General features: G+C 44.6%; 1 protein-coding gene across 1 annotated transcript; it reads left to right on the top strand.

Moving 5' to 3' along the window:
* Positions 1-5,421: 5,421 nt before the first annotated feature.
* Positions 5,422-22,358, top strand: LOC119389539 (solute carrier family 13 member 5). Its single transcript, XM_037656856.2, has 13 exons — positions 5,422-5,627; positions 7,877-8,026; positions 9,115-9,230; positions 10,205-10,371; positions 10,456-10,525; positions 11,293-11,481; positions 11,759-11,881; positions 13,813-13,890; positions 14,482-14,586; positions 15,464-15,644; positions 18,330-18,491; positions 19,658-19,795; positions 21,190-22,358. Exons 1-13 carry the CDS (start codon positions 5,484-5,486, stop codon positions 21,349-21,351), a joined length of 1,785 nt encoding a protein of 594 aa, XP_037512784.1. The 5' UTR covers positions 5,422-5,483; the 3' UTR covers positions 21,352-22,358.
* The last annotated feature ends 4,555 nt before the right edge of the window (positions 22,359-26,913 follow it).

The following is a 26,913-nucleotide window of genomic DNA, read 5'->3' as shown; positions in this document are numbered from 1 at the left end:
GAAATTCACGCATTCTGGGTAGCAGTCAGGCGTTCTACCACAGTGTCACGCCAGTGCTTGAAGCTGCTTTGAAAAAAGACCCTAAACAGGCGTCATGTCGGGCGAGGCATCGCGTAAACAGACGTAATATTGTGTTTCGGAAGCGTAGAATCACACCAGGCATCACACCATGTGAATTGCGGGACGAATGAGTGGTGTAAAGCTTCCCACCTGTATCAAAGGCTCAACCATCAATCTCCAACAGGCACAGCACCAACAATGTGAACAGCTACATGGATGAGCATATTGCCTTACGGACGCGTAGTTGGTGCTTCGCTAAAGTCTGCGCACCTCTGAAAAGCACATACATAAACAAAAGTGCTCGCACGAGGCGTTGAAAAGGTCGATTTAATGCAAAATACTTGCTCGTTTCGCCACATGGGTGCCGCCAGTGTTCCCCATCTTCTATGGGGGCAGAGTCTGCCCACAGACAGAAGTGTTCCCCTTCTGTCTGGGGGCATCACCGGGGGCAGAGTCTGCTCGCGAAGGCGGTTTGTCGCCGTATTTCGCAGCGGCGGCGGCAAGGACACATGCGCTCCTCATTCGGCCCGAGCACTGCTAGTCAGCAGTAGTTACATTGTGACGCACCACAGGGCAATCCGAGAGCTCTGCGAGTGCGCGGAAGCGGGGGCGGCAGAGTTGTGGCCGTGGACATTCCCAGTCGCGTTAAGAGCAGTGGCGCCGCTCGACGTTGCTTCGGAAGCCTATACGTTCAGTCGTTTTCAAAAAATAAACACTTGTGAGTTAGCGCCCACTAGTCTTTCTCCTTTGTGCCCCTGTCAACTGTGCGCGCTACAAATTTCACCATGATACCCTTCTTGTGTTACAAGATTTGTAACACCTAGCTGCCGAACTTTGTTGTTGTTGTTCTTAGTTTTTTTTTCTTTTTTTAATTTGAACAGAAAATATACTGCTGTCATGACGTGCAATTGGGGACTGAAGGATCACGCAACAATGGAGTGACACTTGTCTCAACTGGCTCGCATGAGCGCCTCCTGTAATTAATGTGCAGCCTTTAACTTGAAGCATGAATTTCGTAAGCCCCGTTAATCATTTTTGTTTATGACGGCTGATTAAGTGTTATACACTGCTATCTCTTTTTCATCATGCCCAGGTTTATTTCGTTGAGGTTGATCTGCCAATGTCGATGTGTGTGTGTGTGTGTGCGTGTGCGTGTGCGTGTGTGTGTGCGTGTGCGTGTGCGTGTGCGCGCGCGCGTGTGTGTGTGTGTGTGTGTGTGTGTGTGTGTGTGTGTGTGTGTGTGTGTGTGTGTGTGTGTGTGTGTGTGTGTGTGTGTGTGTGTACGCGCGCGCGCGCGCAGCTGTTCGTAAATTCCAGGATACAAATTCTCTGTTTATGGAAAACACCCTTTGTCAAACAAAATTTTTATCGGTAATACTTTCTTCTGCGATGCCTTCGCGTCCCCATATTGCCTTTTTTTTTCGGCACTTCGTTTACGATGTCTTCTTTTCAAAATAATGAACTATAGCTTTAGAAAATATGCACCCCCCCCCCATTCTTTTTTGTCTCGCTTAAACTACCTGGTTCAGTGTAAGCTGAATCAGCCAAGGACAAAGCGCAGACAAGCTTATTACAGGAAAAGTACGGCATGCTGTGCTGAATGACCGCCAGTCTTTCGTAGCCTCCCTCCAGCTCAAGCATGCGTGAAAAATTGCAAGCAGCTTCAGTATTACATTCATCGAAGCAGATTTTTGACGCCTCAAAGCATAGTGCAACGACAGAAACAGTGCACAAAAACAAGAACAAACAGTTATTGCGACGTTTCGGTCAGTGACCGGCCTTTATTAAGAGAGATCTCGAGGCTTGGAATACGTGCTTTGTTTCTGAACACTATATACCTCTTACATCCCGTTTGTGAAGCAGTACTGTTGAAGAAAACTCACAGGGTCCCTTACGCATTCGCCTGGGACGACTCGAAGGCGAAATGCATCTTCTTTTTCTTCTCAATCAATGCATTGATTCCCCCGCCTTTTTCAGAGTTTTCTGCGCCTGACGTGGTTTTGCACTACCTCCAGGACCGGAGGCAGCGCAAACTTTCTGCACCGCACCTTGTTTTGTACTGCCTCCGTGATCGGTCCACCTTCCACCAGGCGACGATGTCGTGTGATGACGTCATATGGTGACGTCATACGGTGAGTGGGGGAAAAAAGTTACCACGATTTTCCCCACTCATGTTGACGTCGCCGGTCAACTTTCGCGTTTGATGAGGCATCTAATGCTTTCGCCTTAGACTGCATTTGATACTTTACGACTAAGGCTGGGCCTACAACCGAAACGCTAGAAGTACAGTGTGAGAAAACAAGGAACCGTGTACTCTTTTCCTTGAAGCTAATGTACCACGGTGACCTCGCGTGATTTTTACTACTTTACCATATGTACATTGAACGTCCGCAGCAACAGGCCACCTTCGGCAGCTCTCAGCAACGGGCACTTGACGTCTTTCTTTTGTTGTGCACGTGACCGACGTTTGCTGCTAACGACACCTCGTCCGTCATTGTCGGAAGCGTCTCAATTGCTTTGAAACGCACTGCAAGCGACAGTCCAGACGGAATGGCACGGTAACAAAGCGGCGAGTATTTGGCCGCGGTGCCAGAAATTCGCGTCCTCGTGTCTGACATTTATATAACCGTTAACGTTGCTGCTTTAAAGAAAGAAACCAATTACAAGGCGCTTCGCAATAATGGTGCGAATGACATCGGCTAGCGCAGAATGTGGCAACGTTTGCGAGGTGTCGCCTACTTCACCGACTATTGTTACGACTGCTCTGAGCATGCCGTATGACTTTTCTCAGTATACGAGTCGAAGTGGTTTGTCTTTTATAAGCCACGGAAGTGCTCAGAAACCACGGGCACGTTTAAACCAGCAGTGTCCTTCAAGACTAGAGTCTTAACAACGAAGTAACTTGTGTTCCGTCGTAAAAAATTATCATCATCGTGAACAGGCACGCGCTCTCTTCTCTTTACAGTAAAGCTGTTAAGCTATCGGCAATTTGTGCTCTGTCGTGCAAAACTCCTCAGGTGAGTTTGCGCCACAGGAATTGGGCAAGCCCCACTACCGTGTACAACACGTGAGAGAGAGAGAGAGAGGAATAAAGAAAGAGAAAGGAAGAGATACAAGAAAAAGAGACAAGGAACAGAGAGAAAGAGAAAGAAGGAGAAGAAGAAAGAACTAGAAAATAAAGAGAATCAAGGAAGGTCGCCCGGCTCCGCTCTTCCTTCAGGCTAGGCACCACTAGTGCGAAGCTACCGCAATTTTTTTTATCTTGCTTCACTTTCTATATGAACTAGAGCTAACTCCTTTAAGGGACGACATAAATACACTGTTCTGCAGATACCGCTGCCGATACACTGTTCTGCAAACGGAGGACCACTTGCGATACCTAAAGGTGACGCAAGTGGTCCAGGCAACATCCCTCTTGAAATAGCTGCGAAAGTTGCACGAGAGTCAACGAAAGTTATCGATAAATTACGTAAACAAATTTGAAAGAATGCGAAATTGCCAGTAAATTAGATGAGATCTCTTTTTATTACACTGCGTAACGAAACAGATGCAGCTGAATGTTCAAACTACGATATCCCACAGCAGCAAACCGTTCCTGAAAACGATAGGGAAAACGCTATAAGATAATGCATAGAAAGCGAGATGACAGTATGCAGCAAGCATGGTTCAGAAAGCGGCCTGATACCGGAGGACACGAAAACATGATAGCGTTACGGAAAACTTGTAAAAAGAGCATGAAAAAACCGTTGTGTAGTAAATTTATCGATCATAGCAAAACTTGATATATCCCACTGCAAGCTAGGGATATAAGTTGGAAAAATTGAAAACCTCCACAAGTCTACTAAAAACCTTTACATGGGACAAGAAGCACTTGGTAAGACGTGTTGGCAATACAAATTAGTTTAAGGGCTAAAAATGTGTTAAGCAGGGTTGTTTTTATTCCAATATTCACTTAATTTACACAATACGTACGCGTTTTGAAGCTGTGCTTGGAATCTGGTGGATATGGGAGCGAAAATTGCATGAACACAGGTAACCAATTTATGGTATGCAGACAATATTATTTAAGTGGCAAGAAGTGCAAATTATTTAAAAACCATCGTTTTGAAGGTTAAAAAATGAAGCGAGTGGGTTAGTCTTTTTTTCAAGTATGACTAATGTTATGACAACAGGTGATTCAGACAAACTACGAAGTAATAGATTTGCTGAACGCTGTGCCTTTTTTTATGAGGGCGGGGGGGGGGGGGAAGCAGAACAAACAAGTATGAGAGCTATAGAAAAGAAATTCACTGAATAAAAGTACTACAGCATATGGCAGCGCGCACCGGGTGAAATAACGAACACAAAAAACAAAGGTGTCCGCTGCTATATACCGTAATAATTAACGAACTAGTCAACAAGTCCATTTTAATGGCACTAGGAAGGAGAAAAATGGTCGCACTTTGAAAGATTGTGAAGGGGTTTATTAGCCTTAAAAACCAATTAATACGTCTGGTTAACGCCTTGATTTTTCCTGTGTTGAGGTGTGGGTGCGAATTGTCGACCTTGCAGAAATATGACAGAAAAAAGACAGATCGATCCTTTTGTGCTCTGGTGCTGGCTAAGAGTTATGAAATTTCCACCGACTGCCAAAATAGACGAGCTATCGATGATAACGGAGAACGATACCGAGTGTTATTTTGAAGCAAACGTCCTGAAACTAAAGCTATTTTATTTTGGTCATCTTACGCGGGCTGCGAGCCTAAGTTATAGCTAGCCGAATTGTAAGGTTAAACAAACAGTGTAGCCCATGTACAAGATGGCGCGATGTTATTCCTCAGGCCCGACAGAACCATCTCAGTGAGCTTAAAGATCTTGCGATTAACAGATCTCACGGTTCTTGATGCAATCACGATGTCACCAGGAACTGAAAGCGACTCGGTGGCACTTAACAACATGATTACACATTCTCTTAGATCTAACACGGACAGCACAATGAAGCGATTTCATAGTAAGCCCTTTCTATCAGTCTGATATTACTCCACCTCTTGAGTGAAGAAAGATGACAAGTTCCTAATGAGCGTTCTTCGTAGTCCCAGTCACTAACTAGCCGGAACAGCAATGTAGACTCAGTACGTTTGACTTCCCACAATAGAATGACGAAGTGCCGTCTGCAGTCACTGTCAAGACGCGAGTAGCTGGCATGCGCGGTTAGCGATTCGCGAAGTTGCTCGTGACTTCCAGGTATGCAAACTGATCCGGCTGTCGCGCATCCCGCTGTTTTTGTCCTCCTTTCCTGGCAAAGGTTTTCAGTGCTCACCGCAGCGCGTCGCTTGCTGCTCCAAAGCTTGAACAAGATTTTTTTTTTTTGCTTTACGCAAGGTTACCTCGTGCTGTGAGTTCCGAGCCCACAGCAGAGTGCTGCGGGGCTCGAGGCTGCACGGATGCCGTCGAATATCCTACTTCGAACTCCCAGCATGGCGTCTGCGAAGAAGGCTGTGGCTAGAGCCCTCAAGCTATGGAGGCAAATTCTAATGGTCCTGGTTCCTCTTGTTCTGCTACCTATGATTTTCCTCGAAGACGCTCAGGTATGACATTACGGAAGTCGTGTACTTAATACACACGCGTATCTTACGCGCGAACTACGGAAGTGCAGTGCGATGCCAGAAAGTTGCTGTAAAATTAATGCAAGGATGAAACAGGTGCATAGTACTTAGAGGTAGCCATGGTGAAATTGCTGCAAGCAAGGTTAGACTGACAGAACTGGGCCCGTATTCACGAAAATGTCTTGAGCTAACATTTTCGTAAGAGAATATTTCAGCCAATCACGATGCGGGAGATTTCATTAGCGAAGCCGTGAAACGCACTTACGAAAACGCGCTTACGAAAGAGAAGTTTTGAATTCGGCCCCTGGCCGGCGATTGGCCCACCTGAACGCCTCTGTCCACATAACGTATATTTCACCGTGCATCCCTTAAGCGAGCAGCTCACGGAGACGCCGATTCGATCTCTGCCGCAGCGGTCGCATTTCGACTGAGGCGAAATGCTAGAGGCCCGAGTACTGTGGTATGCCGGTGCACGTTAAAGAACCCCAGGGGGTCAAAATTATCCGGAGCCCTCCACTACGGCGTCTCTCATATCATGAGTCACCTTGGGAGGTTAAATCCTTTGAAACCCATAAACCAAGTTTTTCGCAGAAAAGTCAGAAGAATGCGAGAAACTTTCATGCGCACTGTCCACGGTACTACTACATTGCGAAGACTATCTGCTGAAAGGGCTAGTGAGAAAATTGTAGTTTTTCTCACGTGTTCTAAAAGCCTTCTCTTTCTACGAGCAGAAGCGCCTGCAGTGCCAAATAAACTGCTTTATAGTACCCATTTTATTGCACCTAGTATACAGTACAAAAGTAGCCTTCCTTTAAACGTCCGCACAGGAGTGCGGGCCGATCCTGTTATCATTAAGGAAGGCGGCTTCGAGATGGCTAAATCCCTTTATAACACACAACTTATGTGACGGTTTTCATAACGAACGAAATTGGCGAAGAATTTTCTATTTAGGGAGTTGTTTACGTACAAGAACTCCCACCGTAGGCTGCATTGAGAGCGCTGTTTAATAGAGAGAGAGAGAACAACTTTATTAATTTCCGCCAGATTGCTGGGCAAGGCTCCCACCTAGCAGCTAACGGGGAGACCATGTCAGTCTTTTAAATATATTGTCCCGTTACGCTCCCTGCATGAGTCTATTACATTTCTCGTTGGTTAAGTCTGTCCAACTCAGCACAGATCCTCGTCGGCAACGTGTACCTGACTGGAGAAGGGTTCGTAACGTTCTTCGAGTGTTCATTCCTTTAAGAAGCTCCGTGAGCAGGACGTTCTTTTTCGAGTCAAAGATTGCGATACACGGACAAAATTTCATTGAATTTCGCTGACTAATACCCGATGACGTGGATGAGGGGAGGACCGCCGACGTTGCTCAATTGATAACAGCACCGGGCGCGTAATCCGAAGATTGCAGGTATCGGTCCCTGCCGGCGGCAAATTGTCTTTTCGTCCACTTTACCTTCTTCGCATATACATCACAATTACACAACACACTTAAAACAGTACAATTAACAGCCCCTCTACCTTCCGTAGCTTCATTATCTGCTGGTTTTCATTATACTTATACAAATTCAATTTGTGATTTGGTCGCCCCATAATGAAGAGACCATGAATCGAGTATTGACGAATTGGTAGAAGAGTTTATTGGACATACGAACGCTTTTCTAATCCAGTGTTCACTAAGAAGTCTTTTAAGAAGATGTTCGCTTTTCGCTGAAGATACTTTTCAGGCCATGGTTCAAGCAGTTTTTGTAATGTAAGACGGCGTCTGTCCAAACATGCTAGCTTTTTTCCCTCTAACTTCACTTCTGATGAATCACTATGTATTGCAATATACAAAGTGAAGCGATGTGTTAGCCCGTATACTGCGGGTAGAACTTGGACAGAAATGTGTGCGTGCGAACGATCTGTTGCAAAGTGAACTCCTGCAAGCGAACCGTCCACTGCCATACTATTTCTTCTTATTTGTTTCAGTTTGCGATATGTTTTTTCTTTGTTCATTTTTGTTTCCCGGTAACCTTTTTGTTTCTTGTGTTTTTTTTGCGCTGGAGAACTAATTGAAATGAAGTAGCCGAGGGAATATAAACCTCAACCTTTACACAGTATGCAGGCTAGAGCAGAACAGAACATATGAATGCTTCATGTTTATATAAATGACCGTTCTGCTGTGTTCACCCTGTTTTGAAGGCTCGATGGATTCACATATAGATGGTTTTAAAGGCAGCTGTCTTTTGCAGAAAGCTCGTTGCGCCTACGTCGTGGCTGTCGTGGGGCTCTACTGGATCATAGAGCCCATTCCACTAGGAGCCACGTCGTTGATCCCCATCGTACTATTCCCAATGCTCGGAGTTCTTACAACGGAGCAAACGTGTGTACTCTACATGAACGTGAGTACGCCAGCAGGAAAAAAATAGATTCCAGATGCCTTTCATATCGCGAAGAAAGTGTTTAAAATGTTGCTATTCCTATTGTATAAAACATCAGAAGTGCCGAAATAGCCGTAACTTTTCGCGCGAAGGTATTCTTCAAAGTTGAATTTCTTCATTTTATTTAAGCTTTGTATATTTATAAATTAAATGCCTTTTAATGTGCTTACAGGGGCCTGTGTTTTAACTCAGATATGGCAAAACACGTCGTTTACTGCAAGGCGCTCCAGTTTTATTTTTCCGTCTGTATTCAATTGACCATCCGCGCAAGTTTTTCAACGTGCTCTTCTTCTAACTCGTGTAGTCATTCTTTATAATTATTGCACAATTTGTTGTGTGCATAAAAACCTAGATCGATATAGTCACTGACATATACAATTTCATCCACACAAATTAATCAATAAATGAGAGAGTGAGCTTAAGTGCTTACTCGAGTTGCGATCGAAACTTTTATATCAATGACTTATCAATGACAATGTGACATTTGAAATGAGATGAACTTGCCGAATTTATGGGTTAGCCACGATATATACTACATATGTTCAACATACGGTGCGTTTATATCGGATTATAAACGTAGGCTTACTACATCCAAGCGCCAGGCCACCTCTCCACCTCTCCCATCTTTACCATGTAACCCCAGCCTCTGGTGTGGCTTCAAAGTATGTCATTAATAATAACCTGCCTAAAATGGCGCAACGGGTGGTTTCATGGTTGGCAAGATAGTGTCAACAAGAAACCAAAAAAACATTTCAGTTTTGTTCTGTTCTGTTGTTGCATCGCTGAATGTTCGTTTAAGTATAGTGCTATGCGAGATGACAACAGTTACTGTTTAGAATTGAGGCAATGTGATCAGAAAAGCTCAAGGCGATACTTTTAGTGAATAATTATTGCAGCGCATTGGCAGAATGATGTGACATATCGTTATAGAATACTACATACCAACGCAATCTCTGTTGCATGTAAACATAACTACTGTGGATCATGGTATCGATAACTTGTGAAAACTATCGCTCACTTATAATAATCTATTTTTTTCTTTACTCCAGGAAACGAATATCATGTTTGTTGGAACTCTGATAATGGCCATCGCCATCGAACATTCTCATCTACATCAAAGAATAGCACTGAAGACACTTTGCCTGCTGGGCACTGGCATCAAAATGTGAGCTCTCGATCATTTCATTGAAACCACAGGAATCGTAAAACACGGATAAATGCAGCGCGACTTGGACGAAGACAGGAGACACATAAAACACAGACGAGCGCCGTGTCTTTTATGTGTCTCCTGTCTTCGTCCAAGTCGCGCTGCATTTATCCGAGTATGTACCAACTCGCCCAAGTCAAAGTTTTATCGTAAAACACGGCCTTATGTAATTGGTCATCGCGTGAAGCCTGTGTAGATTGAGGTTGATAGAAGGCTGAAAGCACGACAAAATACAATCCGTCGATACAATTTGCAGTTTTAGGAGGCATGCACTGTAAATGCCGCTGTCGCGAGCTTTTAAAGCGGTACCTTCATAATATTGGTGCTAAATGCGTGACGCGGTTGCCAATATGAAACAATAAAAAAATCTTAAAAAAGTGTCTGCCACATTGCAATAGCATTTGCATTACGTCCCACCAATCAGCAATGTTCGACACGACCTTAATGAAAACCAACAGGCAAGCCAACGATGGTATAGGGCACGTTATTTGTCGTCCCTTACCTGTATTGTAGTAATTGGGATATAAGTGTGAAAAAAAATTAAAATGGACGAAAAGACAACTTGCAGCCACTAGGGACAGAACCTACAACGTTCGTATAACGCTTTCGATGCTCTGCCACATCAGCTAAAGCGGCTACAAATAATGTCCTCTAAACGTTCCTTGGCTTCATTGTCTGCTGGTTTCATTAAGGTCGTGTCTAAGAGAAAAAAACCCGAGCCCTCGATCAATTTATCTTCTTTCGTTCAATCAGCAATGTGAAATACGTTCCAGCAGACAACACAGGACCCACTAGATTGCAGAACGGACACTTAAAAAAAGAAAGACTAGAACGTGTCTTTATGCCGATATGGAATACGCTGCGTGCAGTACATAAGATGCAGCGATGGAGTTACACGCACCTTGCAATTCTTCTTGCCCGCCATGACGCAGGCTCGTGTTTGGAATAATGTTCATCTCCATGTTCCTGTCCATCTGGATCAACAACGTGGCCATCACGGCCATGATGATGCCTGTGATTAACTCCCTCTCGCACGAGCTGCTGCAGGAGAGACGCAGGAGCCTGTCGCGAGGCAATATCGACGTCGAGGGGATAGCAGGTGCATATTGCATTTCTGTTATTTTTAGTCTTGCGCTCACTTTCTATGAGTTACTGACATTAGTTTTCTATGTTCTGTTTGTAGCGCTCAGGGAGCGTGCCGAGAAAGCTGCTGCTGCCAATGGAAACATCAAACTGGTACCACACGATGACGTGTACGCTTCATTATATTCGCGCAGGTTTTATTCAACTCGCAAATTTCTTATCGCGGAGATTTCTGGGTAGCAAATTTACTGACACGTGCCGTCTTTCGCTCGAAAAATTTGATACGCATATTTACGGTATTATCTCTTCTCGGCAAAAAAAAAGATAGAATAGACTAGCGCATGCTGCCGTTTACGTACCACGATTATCAGTAAAGATACAAGGCAGTTCAAAACAGCTGCATAACTTTCCCGTTGGGAACACGCCAGATGCATTGAAAAACAAACATTGTAACAAACAAAGCTTGTAAACAAACAAACGTTGTAAGACCATTTACTACGAAACGAAAAACATACCTGTAGAGAACGAAACGCTTCCACTGCGCAGCATGAGCACCATGCTGCGCATGATGGTTTGTGGGTTCGGATCCCACCGACGGAAACAGTGATTTCTTTTTCGTCCACTTTAGTTCATTTCAATTTACATCATAATTACTGCACTACAATTCAAAGACAAGAAATAATATCCCATATGCTTTCCTTCGCTTAATTGTCTGCTGTATTACTTTGGTTGCATCTAATGAAGACATTCAGAGTTTCAAGGAGAGCTGCTTGATTAGACACGTCCGAAAAGATCATGAAAGACGCACTCACGTTTACATGAATTAACGTTCGTGTAGAAAAGACCGTTTAACAAACAAACAAACAAACAAACAAACAAAAAACGGGGCATTTTTCTCGACAAAATGGAGAAGGGCATGTCCTGTTGACCTGTGCAGTGACGAAGAGGAGTCCGACGTGGTTATTCCGATAAAGCCGAAGAAGGAGTACTCGCAGATCGACAAGGCAACTGAACATCGAGTTCGCGTGCTTCTGTACCTCAGCGTTCTGTACGGCGCAAACATTGGGACCATCACGACCATTACGAGTGGAGCTTCTAACGTGGTCTTCAAGTTCGTCATCGAGGAGTAAGTTAACGCAACATCTACAGCAACCATGTTAAAAGAGTTGGTAGATTTCTTCAAAAGAATAGTAATTGAGCTATTGAACATGTTGCAGTGAAACCTTTTTTTGAGAGAAAGCTGCTCAATGAAGCAGAGAGAATTTTGCCGGTGTATATGAAGACGCCTGCATGCTACTCTGCATAGGAGAAGGGAATTGAAAGACCCTAGGAGAGTAAAGCTTTGATGACATACGTATGCATGTGCACCTGTCGTAAGAGTAGCTGTTGGTACACTGTCGCAGCCTATACAAAGAACGAGCCCCCGTGGACTACGCATTGTGGATGTTCTTCGCCCTGCCCATTGCCCTAATCGGAACGGCCCTCGTGTTTGTAATCGTCGTGCCTTTCTTCTTCTCTTGCAAGAGGTAAGTATATCATAACTATGTAAAAATGAGAACTGAAGTTCGAATGGTGCAAGAAGAAAGTGTGGAAATCCAACACGTACAGCTATGTTCATTTGCATCTCATATACATGCAGCGTGTTATTTAATGTGTCACAACGTTTATTAGGTCTTCCTGAAAAAACGCGTAAGTGGCGTACAAACGTGGGAGATAAGTTTTGGCAGAGGGTGCATTCCAGAAGGAGTGAGAGCGATTCGCAAACAGCGCTCACGCTTTTGAGCCGACTAAGCGCGTGCGATAAGCGTGGTATCGCACCTATGGCCACGACTCGTGTTGCGCTGCTTGAAAATCCGTGCAGTTCAATGTAAGCAGTATACACAGCACCTCTCTCGAGAGTTTCTTGAATAACATGTTTACCACCACCACGTTACTGAGGTGGCTGTCTTATCAGTCCACCTTCTTTTCAATACTAAGAAACTGTCATGCAAGGAAACAAATGACGTCACAGAGTTCAACCAGAGTATGCAAAAGCTTAGAGCAATAAGAAGGCCGCGATAACGGCGTGACTAAGTCGAGAATATTGTAACGATTCCATGATACATGCTTTATTTCTTTTTTTCCCTCTCCCCTTTGGTCGATTGAGTGAGTCGCCGCTCACGTAATCATCGGCATCAGCTGACTTTAAACGGATGATGCCATCTAAAAAAATATATCTAGCGGAAGGAATTTTTACGACGCACAGGCTAAGGAAGTACCGCATTAAATCACCCCATCGCAACAGAAATAGAGCACCAAGTCGGGCTAGTTGGTTCACATTCATTTCAAAGCCTATTAACTGCGCTAGTAAACACGGACAAGAACGAGGGAAGACAGGTCGCGCGCAGCGCCCGTCCTGTCTTCCTGTCTTCCTCCCTGCGCGCGTACTGTCTTCCCTCGTTCTTGTCCGTGTTTACTAGCGCGATTAATAGGCTTTAAAATGAACATCACAAGAGATGTATTCTTTTATTATTTTTATGTGTAAAAAGAGGCAAATATTAGCAATCATGTTTATGTGACGTGTCTTTCGTAAGTATCTTCAGTAAGTATGTCCCGGAAGTATCTTCCGTACGACCTTTGGAACAAATTAAGAAGCCTGTAGCATGCAATGACCTCATTTGAAGAGTGGATCGAATTATGCCTTGGCCATGCTATTGTCCTTACCTTCCTCATGTTCCTCGCTGATAGCATACAGCTGATAAATCTGTTATGTGGCTAAACGGCATAGCGGTTTTCGACACCGTGACGTAGGAAACGCGTTGAACGTAGGATTCGCGTCTTCGCTTCGCAAGGACAACGGACGCGTCTGTTGACGGCTCTCGAGTATTCTCTGCTTTCAGTGGCATAAGAGCGGCGTTCAGATTCAGATTCCTTTATTTAAGAATTCATCATGAGAACAAATACTAGGACAGGAGCAAAAAGCCGCTATTATAGCGGCTTGACAAAGGCTCCTGCCCTTACAGAATTTGACAGCAGAGAGTCAACTTTTTTCAGACATCAATTCAGGAGAAAAAAAAAACTGCAGAGCATGGATATACAAAGTATCCATTCAAAAACATCAGAGATACAACACTGACATGTATTTTACAAATATACAGCATTTCTCGTTTGTAACATACACACCAAGATACACTTCTCATTTCTTGCGAACAGTGCACAACTTTTCAGAACTAAATCGCAAATATATGTAACGTCGTGAAACTATACAGATTTGTGGGCACATAAGAGTGTGTAAAACGACTTTCACACATAACAAAACTGAAAGATGTGCCATATCTAAGGAACAAGCCAGGAAAGAAAACCCAAATACCGCATACATTACTCGCATATAGTAGCACGGCTAAGAAAATACTGCTTCAGCATTCGACGCGAAACAGTACCGAGATTTACGTGTCACGCATCTTAACTATTGTTTCAGCCCGAACCTCGGGAAAGAAAGCAGTAACTACGCAATGGCTGCTATTCGTCGCAACTACATGGCACTCGGACCCATCAGGTAAGTCGTGTACTAACTTAAACTTGTAGCAGCTGAAGGTAAGTAGCTGAACGTTCAAGTGTTTCAAATGGTGTAATAACGCATAATGATGTTCCCATCAAAACAGTCCTTAACTTTAGTTGATAAGATCTATAAGGTGACCTTCATAGAGCAAAAAGGCCAATCATAGGACGTTAAATTGATTGAATTGCGTCCAGACGAAGCAATCGTAAAAACGATCAACACGATAACACCCAATGGTTATTAAAGTGTTTTCTTCCAGTGCAAACCACCCGCATGTTCTTTTTGTTACATCTGGCGAACAATAAGCCTCTCTATTAAAAATATCACCTCTTGCCACGTTCGTGTGGAATACTAAATTGTAGTATGTTAGGTTCTAGGAGCATATTGTTCAAAAGTAATGGATGCTCATGAAGCGATGACACAGAAAGCAGCTTGAAGGTGCAAAAACATAGCAACAATCTTACTATACAGACCAAAGTAATTTTCCTTCCTTTCCTTTTCACTGTGCTCATAATATCATCGGACAGTTCACTGCAGAGTTCTCGCTCTCAGGCATTTCCTGATCTGACAATCTTGCGAACACCACAGGTTCCACGAAGTGGCGGTTCTGCTTCTGTTCATATTGCTGGTGTTTCTCTGGCTCTTCCGCGACCCTATGTTCGCCAAGGGATGGGCGACATACTTCGGAGTCATGTGAGTATATATGTAATATGCACACTCATTCAATATCTAACCGTTCTACGAATGGACAGTCTATGTTGTAAGAGCTAATAGCCACATAGGCTATTGGTTCAAGTATTTTGTACGCATTCTCTGTAATTACGCTTCAATAAAACACATGTTGACTTTATTTGACAGTGGTAATTTCGATCATTCATAAAGCATATGTAATATCCTCGGGATAACCGCCTGTTTTACACAGATCCTTCTAATACCGTTACATTAAACTAAATTTAAATGTACACATAAGAGTGCAAATGAGTGCACATTGCAAGTATTGAGAACTTCAGCCCTCGTTCCCCTCCCCTCCCCTTTCCTAACGCTGAGTAGCAGGCCAGAAAATTGATTCAGGCCGACCTCTCAGCTTTTCTGCCCCAATAAACCTTTCTCTCTCTCAGGTTTCGTGTTGGATGCAATCGTGAAACAACATATAAACAGTAAACCTGACAGGTACGAGGTAAAATGTTTTATTAAATGCAAATGCATGGCGTAAGGAGGCATCTAGTCACCCAAAGGCTACAGACTAAGTTGTTTGCGTTAACGTTTATTGAGATTAAGTGTGGAAAGCGATTGATACATATGTGACAGACATTCGCACACCTTTGTTGATAACTTAATTTTTCCTCATGAGGCGGTCCAATATTCATTTCCCCTGAATATAAAAAGTGTGCTTTTCGCACTATATGATAACACGCTCATCACGACGTCAAGACTATCATGACATCATGAACGCAAACCGATTTTACGACAACCAAGTAAACGAAAGCAGTGGTCTCAGAAAGGTCATACCACAGAATAATTTCTCAATACAAGCAGTCTATACTGATTTGGTCATCGTTTACTACTGCAGAAAGCCCAAGGACGCCACGGCAGTGATGATACCGGTGATCTTGCTATTCATGATTCCTTCGAAGCCCCAGGAAGGCTTTAGAGGTCCCGTCCTGTTGACATGGAAAATGGTGCAGGCCAAGCTGCAATGGAGCGTCATCCTTCTCATTGGCAGCGGCTTCGCCATTGCTGAAGCCATGCGTGTAAGCAAGGCATAGGGTGATGGGCCAGACGACGCATATGAAGCTAACTCTGAGACAGTGTGTTGGAAATTGAGTTGTGCAAAAGCGACTGATTGTTTCTTGTTCCATGTTTAACCCATATATGCTCAAACTCAGAAAAAAATGACAAAACAAATATTTTTTTTTCACTAAAAGTGTACGTCTACTCAAAAAGAAAGCACAAGTTTTTTATGTACTGACAGGTAAACGCAACACTGTTTTTAAAGACGTCCTATACATACAGGACACTGGACATTAGGAGTGCTATGTGCGGTAAGCCTTGAAACATTTCACGTGCACCCCGACATCGCACTTCTCCCGCTCCATAACGTCTTTCATACAAAGTAAGCGTTTGCCCGGAGTAAGCGGTCGGCATTTCACGTGCACTTCTCTCCATGACGTCTTTCACACAAAGCACGCGTTTGCCCGGAGAAAGCGGTCGGCACGTGGCAGCATGAAAAGCAAGCAATGTCTAGGCTTGCATACGTTGAGAATGAGGCCTGCTTGATGTGCTGTAGGTGGCGCTAGTCATCAGCTAAAGAAATAGCGATGTTATAGTGCATCAAAGAAGCGTCCTATATGTAGGACACTGTCGTGTCCTACATATAGGACACGACAGTGTCCTATATGTAGTCGTCGTGTTGTCGTGTTGTCGTCGTGGTGAATGGGCTACGTCCGCCTGCGGCGCACAGAGGGGAATGTTTTCTTTTTCTTCTTTTCTTTTTTTGGGGGGGGGGTCCACGAAGGTGGCTAAACCCCCACCCCCTCACTATTCCTCTGTCCTTTTCACCGAGAGCCCAACGTAATGGCGCGTCGTAATGGTGGTGGTGGTGGTGGTCATGATTATGATGCTGGCGGCGTCAGCTTGGCAGACTTGGCCTGGCCGGCAAATATTACGACTAAGGTTATCTTTCGGAGATTTATCACTAATAGGGCAAACTTCCAGACGAGCTGTTTGCCACGTAGGGGGTTAATAGCAGTCGTTGTCTCCCACATCACTCTGGTGTCCCAAGAACTAAACAAGTTGAAATACACATGATGTATAATACTGTTAAGAAACAACATAAAGAAATATTTTGCGAGGAAGGTGGTTGCGTAACGGCAGCTTGCACATTTACTACAAAGAAAGCTGAACCGGCAGCCTAACGAAATACGTAACAAATTTAGAAGACTTTTTTCCTTTGTTTGCGACAAAAATGAATCCGCAAATTTATTGTCACTTCATCACAGCAGGCTAAAGCAGCAATAGTCGTTCAAGTCAAACTGGGGCAGAGGTAATTTTATTTAACGGACCCACGTGCACCTCGTTAGGTGGGTATTATCCACTGTTTATTGGCTTAAGCGGCTTAAGTACGCATGCAATCAGAATCCGGTGACTTATTGTTTGTATTTTTGCGAAAGATGAGCAACGCGTCATCAAGACGTTGCGTGCGATGAGTAAAAAAAAAGGCTTTTATCGTTCCCGAAAATGCTATCGTAGATAAAGCTTAAGAAAGTTCCTGGATCGAGAAAGCAACCACAAAGATTAGTTTGCCGGCGTCATGTCTCCAGGAAACAATCGGAAATCAAAATGTATCCGAGTGCACTTCCGTAGGTGGTTAAGCAGGGGACCAGCGATTCCGTTCTGACCCTAGCATAGGGTCAATTTGTCTGTTTCTTTGTTTTGTTTACCTCGTGTATCGGGCAGGCCAATATAAAATCTACACAATACGGAAATCTATACATTTGCAGGTTCGTTTCAAACGTAACAATTCATTTTCTGCTGTGTTGGCCCGCGCACTGTCAATATTATGCAACGCCTCCTTTATAAATGAGACGTTGATTTTATATAACCATTACGTAACAAATTGCAATCACTATTGTGCATACATGCGTATTTCAATATAGAATTATTAGTGGACATTCTAGCGTAACCGTCAACTACCTGACGTTTCATTATTTGCTTCGAATTCGCTAATTTGTATTTTTTCCTTAATTGCAAGTCTTAAACGATACGTTGGGACGTTTATTTGCTCATGTTATATGGACCTGCATTTCCCCGCGGGCTTAACGTAGTCAGCAAAGCGCGCGCTCTGCATTTTTATATATGCACTACCGGAACGTTTTCCTGGCAGTTCTTACTTTGGGAACCCCCCCCCCTTTTTTTCCACTAAATTCACTTTGTACTAAAAAAGCAAATACATGAATAAAAATTGGAGGCGACCATAATGTACATGCGTGTCTGGTAGTGGCATTCACACTGCCGAAGCGGATCTCGGAGGCCACGTAGAAACAAGCCTGTGGTTGACATCTGCTCCGCCAGGTGCCGCAACCATCCCAGTTGCTCACAAGAAAACCGTCTGCTCTTTCAACGAACTCATTCAATTAATTTTCCTTAATTACCCTGGTAGTTATTCAGCCCTCATCTTAAGCAAACTTATGCTCCCATATCATATGTATCCAATATTACCCCTAACTTGAACCAGGACAATCAATATCGTTCCATTTTTATGCTTTAGAATTCTTTTTTTCTGAATATTCGGAAAACCGGAAGTAAGTGCTCGACCGGAAGTGCTTGGAAGAGAAACAACAGTGTCATTCGGTGCTCGTGCCCGAATAAATAAATAAACAAATAAATAAACAAATAAATAAACAAACAACGCTTTCTCCGTCCTCTTGTGCACGCAGGTTTCGGGCCTATCTGAGCAGCTGGGGCTGAAACTCGCCGAACTGGGACACTTGTCGCCCGGTCCGCTCATGATTTGCCTGAGCATCATCTGCTCCTTCATGTCTGAACTCATTAGCAACTGCGGAACGTGCACCGTCCTTCTGCCAGTATTCGCTGTCCTGGTGAGTGAACAGGACTGACACGTATGTTGTATCTGTTCACGCGGTAGTGCGTCGTTTGTATGGCAAGAAAAAATAGCGATACACATTTCTTGTTCATATACAATATTATCACGTATAACTTATCGTTACTTAGCCAAATTTGCATCGTATGACGGTATCGCAATATTTACGACAAGTCCTTCAACGAAAAAGATAGATTTGTCTTGAACCTAAGTGGGAACGTAGAAGAAAATAATGCTGAGTAACTATGTACCTTAGTCAAAGTAACGCATGATAAGTCGTCACTGAACAATCCCGCGTAGAGTAAATAACATAGCGAGTAAATAAGCAATATCGGAAATATAGGTTGAGCTGATGCATTATGGCATCACACTTGGCGTTCGATCTTAGGCAGTGGGTGCAAATCCATAATAAAACGATGGCACTGTTTTTAGGCAATAACCGAAACCGCACAACGAATAGCCGCCACAAATCGCGCGCGATGTTACACGCTAATCTGGTATATGGTGGGTGAAGTTTTGCGAAATCGAGTTCTCAGTGCATGTCGGCACTCCGAATGCCAAGATAAAGCCCGTTAAGGTTAAGATCGTTAGTCATCGGTTAATAATCGGTTAAGAAAAAAAATGTTAAAGAAATGGAGAGCGGACAGCGGAAGATAGGGATGCTACGAAATCAGCACTGGAAACGTACAGAATTTTCAAAGCAGGGAATTGTCAAAGAAAAGATATACGACAACTCTCGGGGTAGTTCTCTGCTGTTTGAGGCCAGGACAGGAGTATTACGGACCAAGATGTACCGAGCCAAATACGAAGGAATAGACACATTATGTAGTGCGTGTGGAGGGGAGGAGGAAACGGCTGAACACTTGATACTGGTCGTTAAAGGGCTTCACCCTAGAAAATGGCGCAGAATTGTTCAAAGCATTGGGGTTTAGGGACAGTGAAGGTAAAATAGACTTCAGCGGGTAGAAATAACCAGGAGGAGGTTATCTGATTGGTGGCTACAATCAAGGCGCGAGTGAAAATTCGTTCACCTACATAGTGCTAGTATTTAACTGTATTACGGCTAGGTAGCGGGAGCCGCCGCCCGATCTAAAGGTTACAGCCTTATCCATCCATCCGTCCATCGAGCCCTGCTACATTAAGTTTTTCCTTGGCTCTTTCAAGGCCGAGGACCTGAACCTGAACCCTTTGTTGTTCATGATTCCGACGACGATCGCCAGCAACTACGCCTTCATGCTGCCAGTGGGGACGCCGGCAAACGCCATGGTGTACGAACACGGTCGGCTCACAATAATGGAAATGGTAAGCACTCAGATTGTAATAATTACCGGGGGTTTTACGTCCCAAAATGACGATATGATTATGAGAGACGCCGTAGTGGAGGGCTCCACAAATTTCGACCATCTGGGGTTCTTTAACCTGCGCCTAAATCTAAGCACACGGGCCTCTAGCATTACGCCTCCATCGAAATGCGGCCGCCGCGGCCAGGATACGATCCCGCAACCTTTGAGTCAGCAGTCGAGTGCCATAACCACTAAACCATCGCGGCGGTTTCACTCAGATTAAAAGAACAGAAAATTTTTAGTACTCCGTGTTGCGGTAGAAGGTGGTAACTGTCAGCAGAAACCAGACTTGTACGTAACGCGTTACAAGTAATGAATTACTTGCAGTCGGTTTCATTACACTGTAATATTGTAACGCTTTAATTACTTCCTTTAAGGAGTAACGATCCTTGAAATATGCAATTACATTTTTCATATAATCGATTACAAAATTAGAAAGTGTATCATACGATACACTTTGCAAAATTCGTATAAAATTTCAAGCTGCACTTGGAAAATTTACACGTTAGCGTGCACCACTGAAATAACTTTTGACGAAAACTTGAAATGGGCACGTGCAGGTAACGATTTTTCCGACTCTATTTACCGGCCACCTCGGTATTTATGCCACGCTATGTGTGTATATATGTGCTACCGTAATAAAAGCGTCGTATGAACAGTAACGTCATAAGTAATTGATTGCACTAGCGCAAATTTCGATTACTTGCTTGAGGCTTGTAATCGGTTACTTTTTACAATGAAGTAATCGTAGTTATAACTGGTTACTTTTTTTCAGTAACGTATGCATAGGCTTGCGCAGAGTTCTCCATTAGTGAGGGGGGAGGGGGACAAGTTTCACTCCCCCCTCCCTTGTTGGTTGAGTCCGAAAAAAAAAACGAGCTTCGCAATGGATGCAAAAATGAAAATGAAGCGATGACGCACTTCCCACAAAGGCCTGCCATTGGTCCCCAGTTTTCCGGGGTACGTGTAAAGTAAACAGTTCTTTGAATGCAACATCAGGGGCCCTTGGTCACCATGATCATAGGCGTGCGCAGGTTCCCCCATCAGAGGGTGGGGGGGGCGAAGGTTTGTCGCAGCGCCCCCCCTCCCAATTATGTCAATGTATGGCCCTGACATTACGCCCCACCCCACCCGAGTCGCAGCGCCATCCCCCCCCCCCTCCCTATTATGTCAATGTGTGTGGCTGACTTTGTTCGGCGCCCCCTGGGGTGGGGGGTGGGGGGGGGATGGAGGGTCGCTTTACCATCCGCACGCCTGTGAACGTGTACAAGTCTGGCAGAAACACAAATAGGCGGGTACAACATCTCTGGTAGTATCGCCACTGATGGACGATTCGTGTCTCCAAACTCGCAGGTTGTTCCTGGACTTTTGGCAAAGCTCATCACTATGGTTGTGACGGTGGTGGTGACGTACGTGCTGGGAGACCCGATCTTCGGCATGTTTCACGAAGCCGACTGGTTGTCGGCTATCACCGCAGGAGACGCCAACACTACTATCGTCCCCGTGCAAACCTAGGCTTTTCACGGCGCCGTATATGTCTGTAAGATTATACCTGAATGTACAAAGGAGCAGGGTAGCACCTTTGAATAATGGCAATCTGACCACTTCCACCTGACTGCGTAGTGTGAACAAAGCCGGGAAAGCTACTAAAATGCCGAATTCTTGACTGACGGACACAGTCATCGTGCCACGGAGAAAGCATATAGGCAGCCCGATAGATAGAGATAGAAGAAATCGATATACAGCATGAAGGTCGCTTCGCTCTCTACAGCGACCGCATTGCCTTACGCCAGCGTTTTGTAGAGTTACGCCAGATCGTGTCCTAAAGGAGTTAGCTGCTAGCCTTACATCGTATAAGATTCCAATTTGTTGCTATCGCATTCATTTGCCCTTGCGGGCAAACTGTGACAAATTGCCCCATTCATTTTTTTCTGCGTTTTCAAGTCAAGGTAGAGGCTGACAGGTGAACATTCATTGCGGGATAAAAGTAGGGTAAAAAAGAGTGAAGAGCCTCAGACGCCTAAGTCTGTATGGTTGGACCTGCATTTGTCAAAGGAGTCCCTGTCCTTGAGGAGTTAGTTTTAAAGGGTTAGTGGAACCACTGACAGCAACACCACATGGCAACTCTGAAATAATTCTTCCTAACTGCTACTAACTAGTAAATCGGACAGCCTGTCTGGGACACTTCGCACTGTAACATCCAACTTTTATCTGAAACCCAGAAACGGAGTAAATAAGGAGAGTTCGTAAGCGTTCTTCGCCATTGGCCGGTGGTCTTCGCTAATGATACGTCCATCAGGATTGGCTGATATTTTCTCTTGTGAACAATTCTACCATAACACGTTTTCTTTTTGTAAATACGGGCCCTTATGTATTTCCTGAAGTACCCGACCCAACCCTCTCGCAAAGCGAGTTTCGCGGTCATAGAGTGGTAGCCCCAGTTCTGCGTCGCTTGCAGCGACACCAATTCTCACGTCATTGAAGAAATATTGTCCCAAATAAAATATCACGTTCAAAGCTGTTCCCTGTTTATTTTTCTTTCTACGTCAATTGAATACCTGGACTTCACGGAGAGCGTTCACAGATGATATATGCATGTTTGGTCAATCTCAACATCTATACAATTCCTACGACAAAATACCATTTGTGATGACCTAATAGCGTTCATCTTTTTCGCTACAATGTTCATGAAAGGGAGCACTACAACGACGGCGACGGCTACAACACTAATAAAATTAATATTAATGAAACTGATTTCAAAGCTGCGTACATAAAGAAAATCACACCATCTCCCGCTAAAGGGGACCATGAGGCGATGCGAAGCAGTGTTTCGGCATGTAGAGCCCGCGTTTCAGAGGTGGAGTGGTGAGGGGGAAAGGAAAGAGGGGGAAAGAAGAGGGGGAAGGGAAAGGGTAGGGGAAAGGGAAGGTGAGAGGTGATGTGGAGAGGGGAAAGGGGAGGGGGAGAGAGGAGAGGAGTGGAGAGGGGAAAGGAGACGGGGATGGGAAAGGGAAATGGGAGCGGGAAAAGGAAATGGAGAGGTGATGTAGAGAGGGGTAGGGAAGAGGGGGAGAGGAAGGGGAAGTGGTGAAGGTTTGCGCATGCGCAGTAAGGGTGGTCACGCCGCACACCACCACCACCACCACCGGATTGAACTCCGCTATAAGATGCTTCACATCTAATATATCCTAATCATCAAAGCCACCAGGAGGCTTCTATGATGTCACGTCAGCAACCTTAAATGCTTTATACTCTTGATAAATGGTAACTGACGTTACAAACAGAAGCAAATGAATAAAGGATGAACAGATTTCATATAAAACAGTATTTGGTTACGTGATGTCAGCAAAACTATGCTGTTATGTAGGTAATAAAAAAAATCCAGGCACGTAACAGTACCTCGGTGAATTACTTCAGCAAACGCGTACCCTTGGTTTAAGGTATCGGGGCATATATATTAATGTTTTGGTCTTCGTAGCTTGCATCTTCTCACACCCAATTTTCCCAAAGTATTTCAAAATGACAAGTTAGTTAAGAACTGCATTAAACGAAGGCCAGTAATATGCGCAAAACGTGTTTTCAAACAAAACCACGACGTGAAGTCGAGAGTCGGGCGGAAACCCGTCTGGTCAGGAAAAGACGTGAGGACAACTAAAAAGAAACATCGACCACGAAACGTCTTGCTTTTATTTGTACATTCGCGATCAGTTTTTATTTCAATTGTTCTCAACATCCTGACGTATACCTTTATGAGCCGCGCGCTTCGAAGGGATGAAAGACACAGAAAGGCAGAAATACAGAGAGGTTAATAAGAAAATCAGAAGAAAGAGTGGTTGGCTGTCTTACGCTGGGAGAAAGGAAAGATGAGAGAGAGAAGCAAACATGCAACTAATTCCCTCACGCGTGTGGGACTGCACCACTTCAAGATACACTAAAGTGAAACAATGAACCGGTTTAGATTGATGCACTGTACTCTGGGAACCCTAATATCGTTAATTTCGCCATCATAGTTTTAATAACAAAGAAGAACATCAAAATCAAAGTCTCACTTTCAAATTTCGCACCGAAAATTCCGTGCACGACGTCAGGAATTTCAAAGTACATTTTTCGTACTTTGACCAAACGAAAATTCCGGAAACTTGGCATGTTATATCTCTGGTTCCTTCAGAGGACAATGTACTTCATTCTTACCGATTAGGAACGACGTAGGTCCCAGTAGACGCCGTCAAAATCTATGACGTCATGTCGATTGGTGCGGGAGCTTCAAGGTGGGGTCGCCACCCACATTTTGTTTTTGTGCGTTTTCTCGCTTACCAAGCGTCTTCTCGCGGTAAACGTGGTGATAATGGTATTGTGAAAGTAGCTTACTAATACGAGAAAAATCGGTTTTTCTCTTTAGTGTCTCTTTAAAGGCGTTCGCACACGCCTGTCGTCCTCAAGGAGCACAAGAGTGCCACCATTGCCCTGTGGGCCAACGAGCCATGGGAACGGCGTTCCAGCAGCACCTGCACGAAAAGCGGCCGATCGTCCTATCGTCCTAACGCGTCAGAGGGTGTTTGCCTGTTTGTAGCGAATGGGGGACAGTGGCATAACAATTGGTCTATGTTTTCTTTCTTTTTTTATTTTTTTGCGCTGCAAAACTAGCATTCCACGCTGTCGGCCATGCGAATCAATTTAGTCTACACATTCGTGAAAGTGACTCCCAACCAAAGCCGACCGGGAAGCGAAGCTTCACGTCCATGAATTCTGGATGAAAAACGGCTGGAACATGGTTTTGATTAGAATAGTGGTGCGATAGGCGCTGGGCCGTTGAAGGAGCCACATACCCAAAGCCTTGAACTCGACTCTGGTGTTGTGCAGTTAACAGTATCATATGAGACGGCATTTACGCAGGCAACCATTCGCGCTGTTGGGCAATCATCAGTAATTGAAAATGTCATGCGCTCCCTTATTCATTTCCCCAATCATAGCCTCCTCTATACTTTCTGTGCCTGCTACGTCGTCGAGGGAACAATAGGAGCGCGCCGTCGCCGGAGTTGCGGAGAATCGCCACTTGCCTTCGTGGTGGCGCCACTCACGTTGGGTGGCGAGGCAGGCGAGGCAGTTCGAGCGCCGAGAAGTGGATGGCCCGAATACGCGGCTGTCGCGGCCGTTATCGTACCGCTACACCGCACTCGTTGGTTTTGCGCCTTCAAATAATAAGAACAGCCATTCTTCAAAGGCACACAGTGGTCCACGACATACGAGTGGTATTTGTCGAACACGACTTGTGCGGCTGAGAAACGAACCCGCACCCTGTGGTGGGAACTGTGCGGAATTCAGTTTACATTTATTATTGATTACCATGATCTTACAAAAGATTATTGAAGGAGGGGGCCTGGGTCAACACAAACGTGTTGTACACGCCACAAATGTCTTTTTTATTATATTCACGAGAAGCCTAGGATATATTTCGTATATGCGGTTTTTCTTGCAGGAGTGCGGCATATAAAGGAAACAAATTAAAGGGACAGCGAGACATTCCAAGTGGAAACTGGGCGCAAGTTGGCAGCAGGCAAAACGTAGGTCCAGGAAACCGATTCAGTGGCAGCTGATCGGCACGCAAGCATTTTATTCTTAGACACAAAAGACGAAACTGCTTCTTAAAGCTTAACATATATACTTTCTGCTCAGAGGCTTTTGCGAGATTTACTGGTAAATGTCAATTTGTCGGTGGCTGTAGATACATATCTGCATATCCGTATGGCTTTTATCCACTGCTGCCGCAGCGTTTCGTCCGCGGGAATTTCATGGAACGAGATGCCAGGAATTAAGCTTGCTCTTTGAATCCGACCGGCAGCGTGGTACACAGCAGTAGGCCATAGATATATGCCAATAAACAGTCCAGAAAGTAACAACCATGCAGGTTAGATGTGTCGGCCAACAGTCAGCGGTTCACGCTAAATCAGACAGTTGTAAAACCAGATAACTACATACTATATTGTCGAGATAGGGCACCTTTGATCAAAAACATGGCCAACTTGGCTTAAAATGTTAACGAGAACTAACAGACAATAATGCCAATGAAAGTATAGGGGATATTAAAAGGTCGCAGGTTCGGTCCCCGCCGGCGGCAAGTTATCTTTTCGTCCACTTTGCTTTCTTCACGTTTATATCCTAAATACTACAAATAATATCCCCTATACATTCATTGGCATTATTGTCTGTCAGTTCTCATTAATATTGTGTCTAACAAAGAAAAACAAGACCTTAAAAGACATCTTCTTTCTTGTCTTAAAATGGTCACTTACTGGTGCAAAATATGAAACTTACATGTACCGCGCACACCATGCATGGGCAGTGTTCAGGTTCAGACAAACAGCGTCTATTAAGACTACGATATAAGCTTACTCAAAACAACGAAGTGTTGCTATTGAATGCCTCCTTCGCGATGCATGCGCGATGTATTCACACTCGAAAACATGAAAAGCTACCGGCTTACTTCAGGACGTGTTGCTCGTCGATTTCTGCGCTTTCTTTTTTTTTTTTTTTTGTAACGTCAAACGACGCCTCCACGTTACATTGACTTCCGAAACGAAGTGCTGGTTACTAAAGGCTGCAGTCACTAAATATTAAAGGCTACAGACAGTAAAAGCAACGTGCGCGATCGCAACGTGCCAGAAGTCAACTTATCGTTGCGGCAGTAGCATGCCAGACCGTTCGGCACGGCAGGACGGCAGCTCTACGTGACTGGCGCCACCACGCGGCAGCCCGCGGCGTAATTCCAGGAAGAGGGGAGCGGACCGCCGACGGTCTCGCTCGGCTCACATGGCAGGCACAGAAGTATAAAGGAGGCTATGCCCCAATACGACTGGAAGGCGGCAGCCATCTTCTTTTTCTTCTCAGCCGACTGTATTGATCCCGCCCGAAAGCTTTCCGCACCCGACGTGGTTTTGCACAGCCTCCGGGATCGGAGGAATCGGAAGTTTTCTGCCCCTCACGTGGTCTTGCAGTGCCTCCGTGTTCGGCCCACCTTCGAACAAGCGACTATGTCATGCGATGCCAAAATTTGTTTACTTAATTGTGACGTCATGATGA

Source organism: Rhipicephalus sanguineus, chromosome 4 (assembly GCF_013339695.2).
Source record: "Rhipicephalus sanguineus isolate Rsan-2018 chromosome 4, BIME_Rsan_1.4, whole genome shotgun sequence".
In the NCBI taxonomy this organism is placed as follows: Eukaryota; Metazoa; Arthropoda; class Arachnida; order Ixodida; family Ixodidae; genus Rhipicephalus; species Rhipicephalus sanguineus.
The sequence above is the reverse complement of the archived record's forward strand: the minus strand, read 5'-3'. Positions and strand labels throughout refer to the sequence as shown.

Coding starts and splice junctions, on each gene's coding strand:
- LOC119389539 (XM_037656856.2), top strand. CDS start 5,484: ATGCCGTCGAATATCCTACTTCGAACTCCCAGCATGGCGTCTGCGAAG. Junction 8,027..9,114: donor CGTGTGTACTCTACATGAAC/GTGAGTACGCCA, acceptor TCTTTACTCCAG/GAAACGAATATCATGTTTGT. Junction 19,796..21,189: donor GGCTCACAATAATGGAAATG/GTAAGCACTCAG, acceptor CCAAACTCGCAG/GTTGTTCCTGGACTTTTGGC.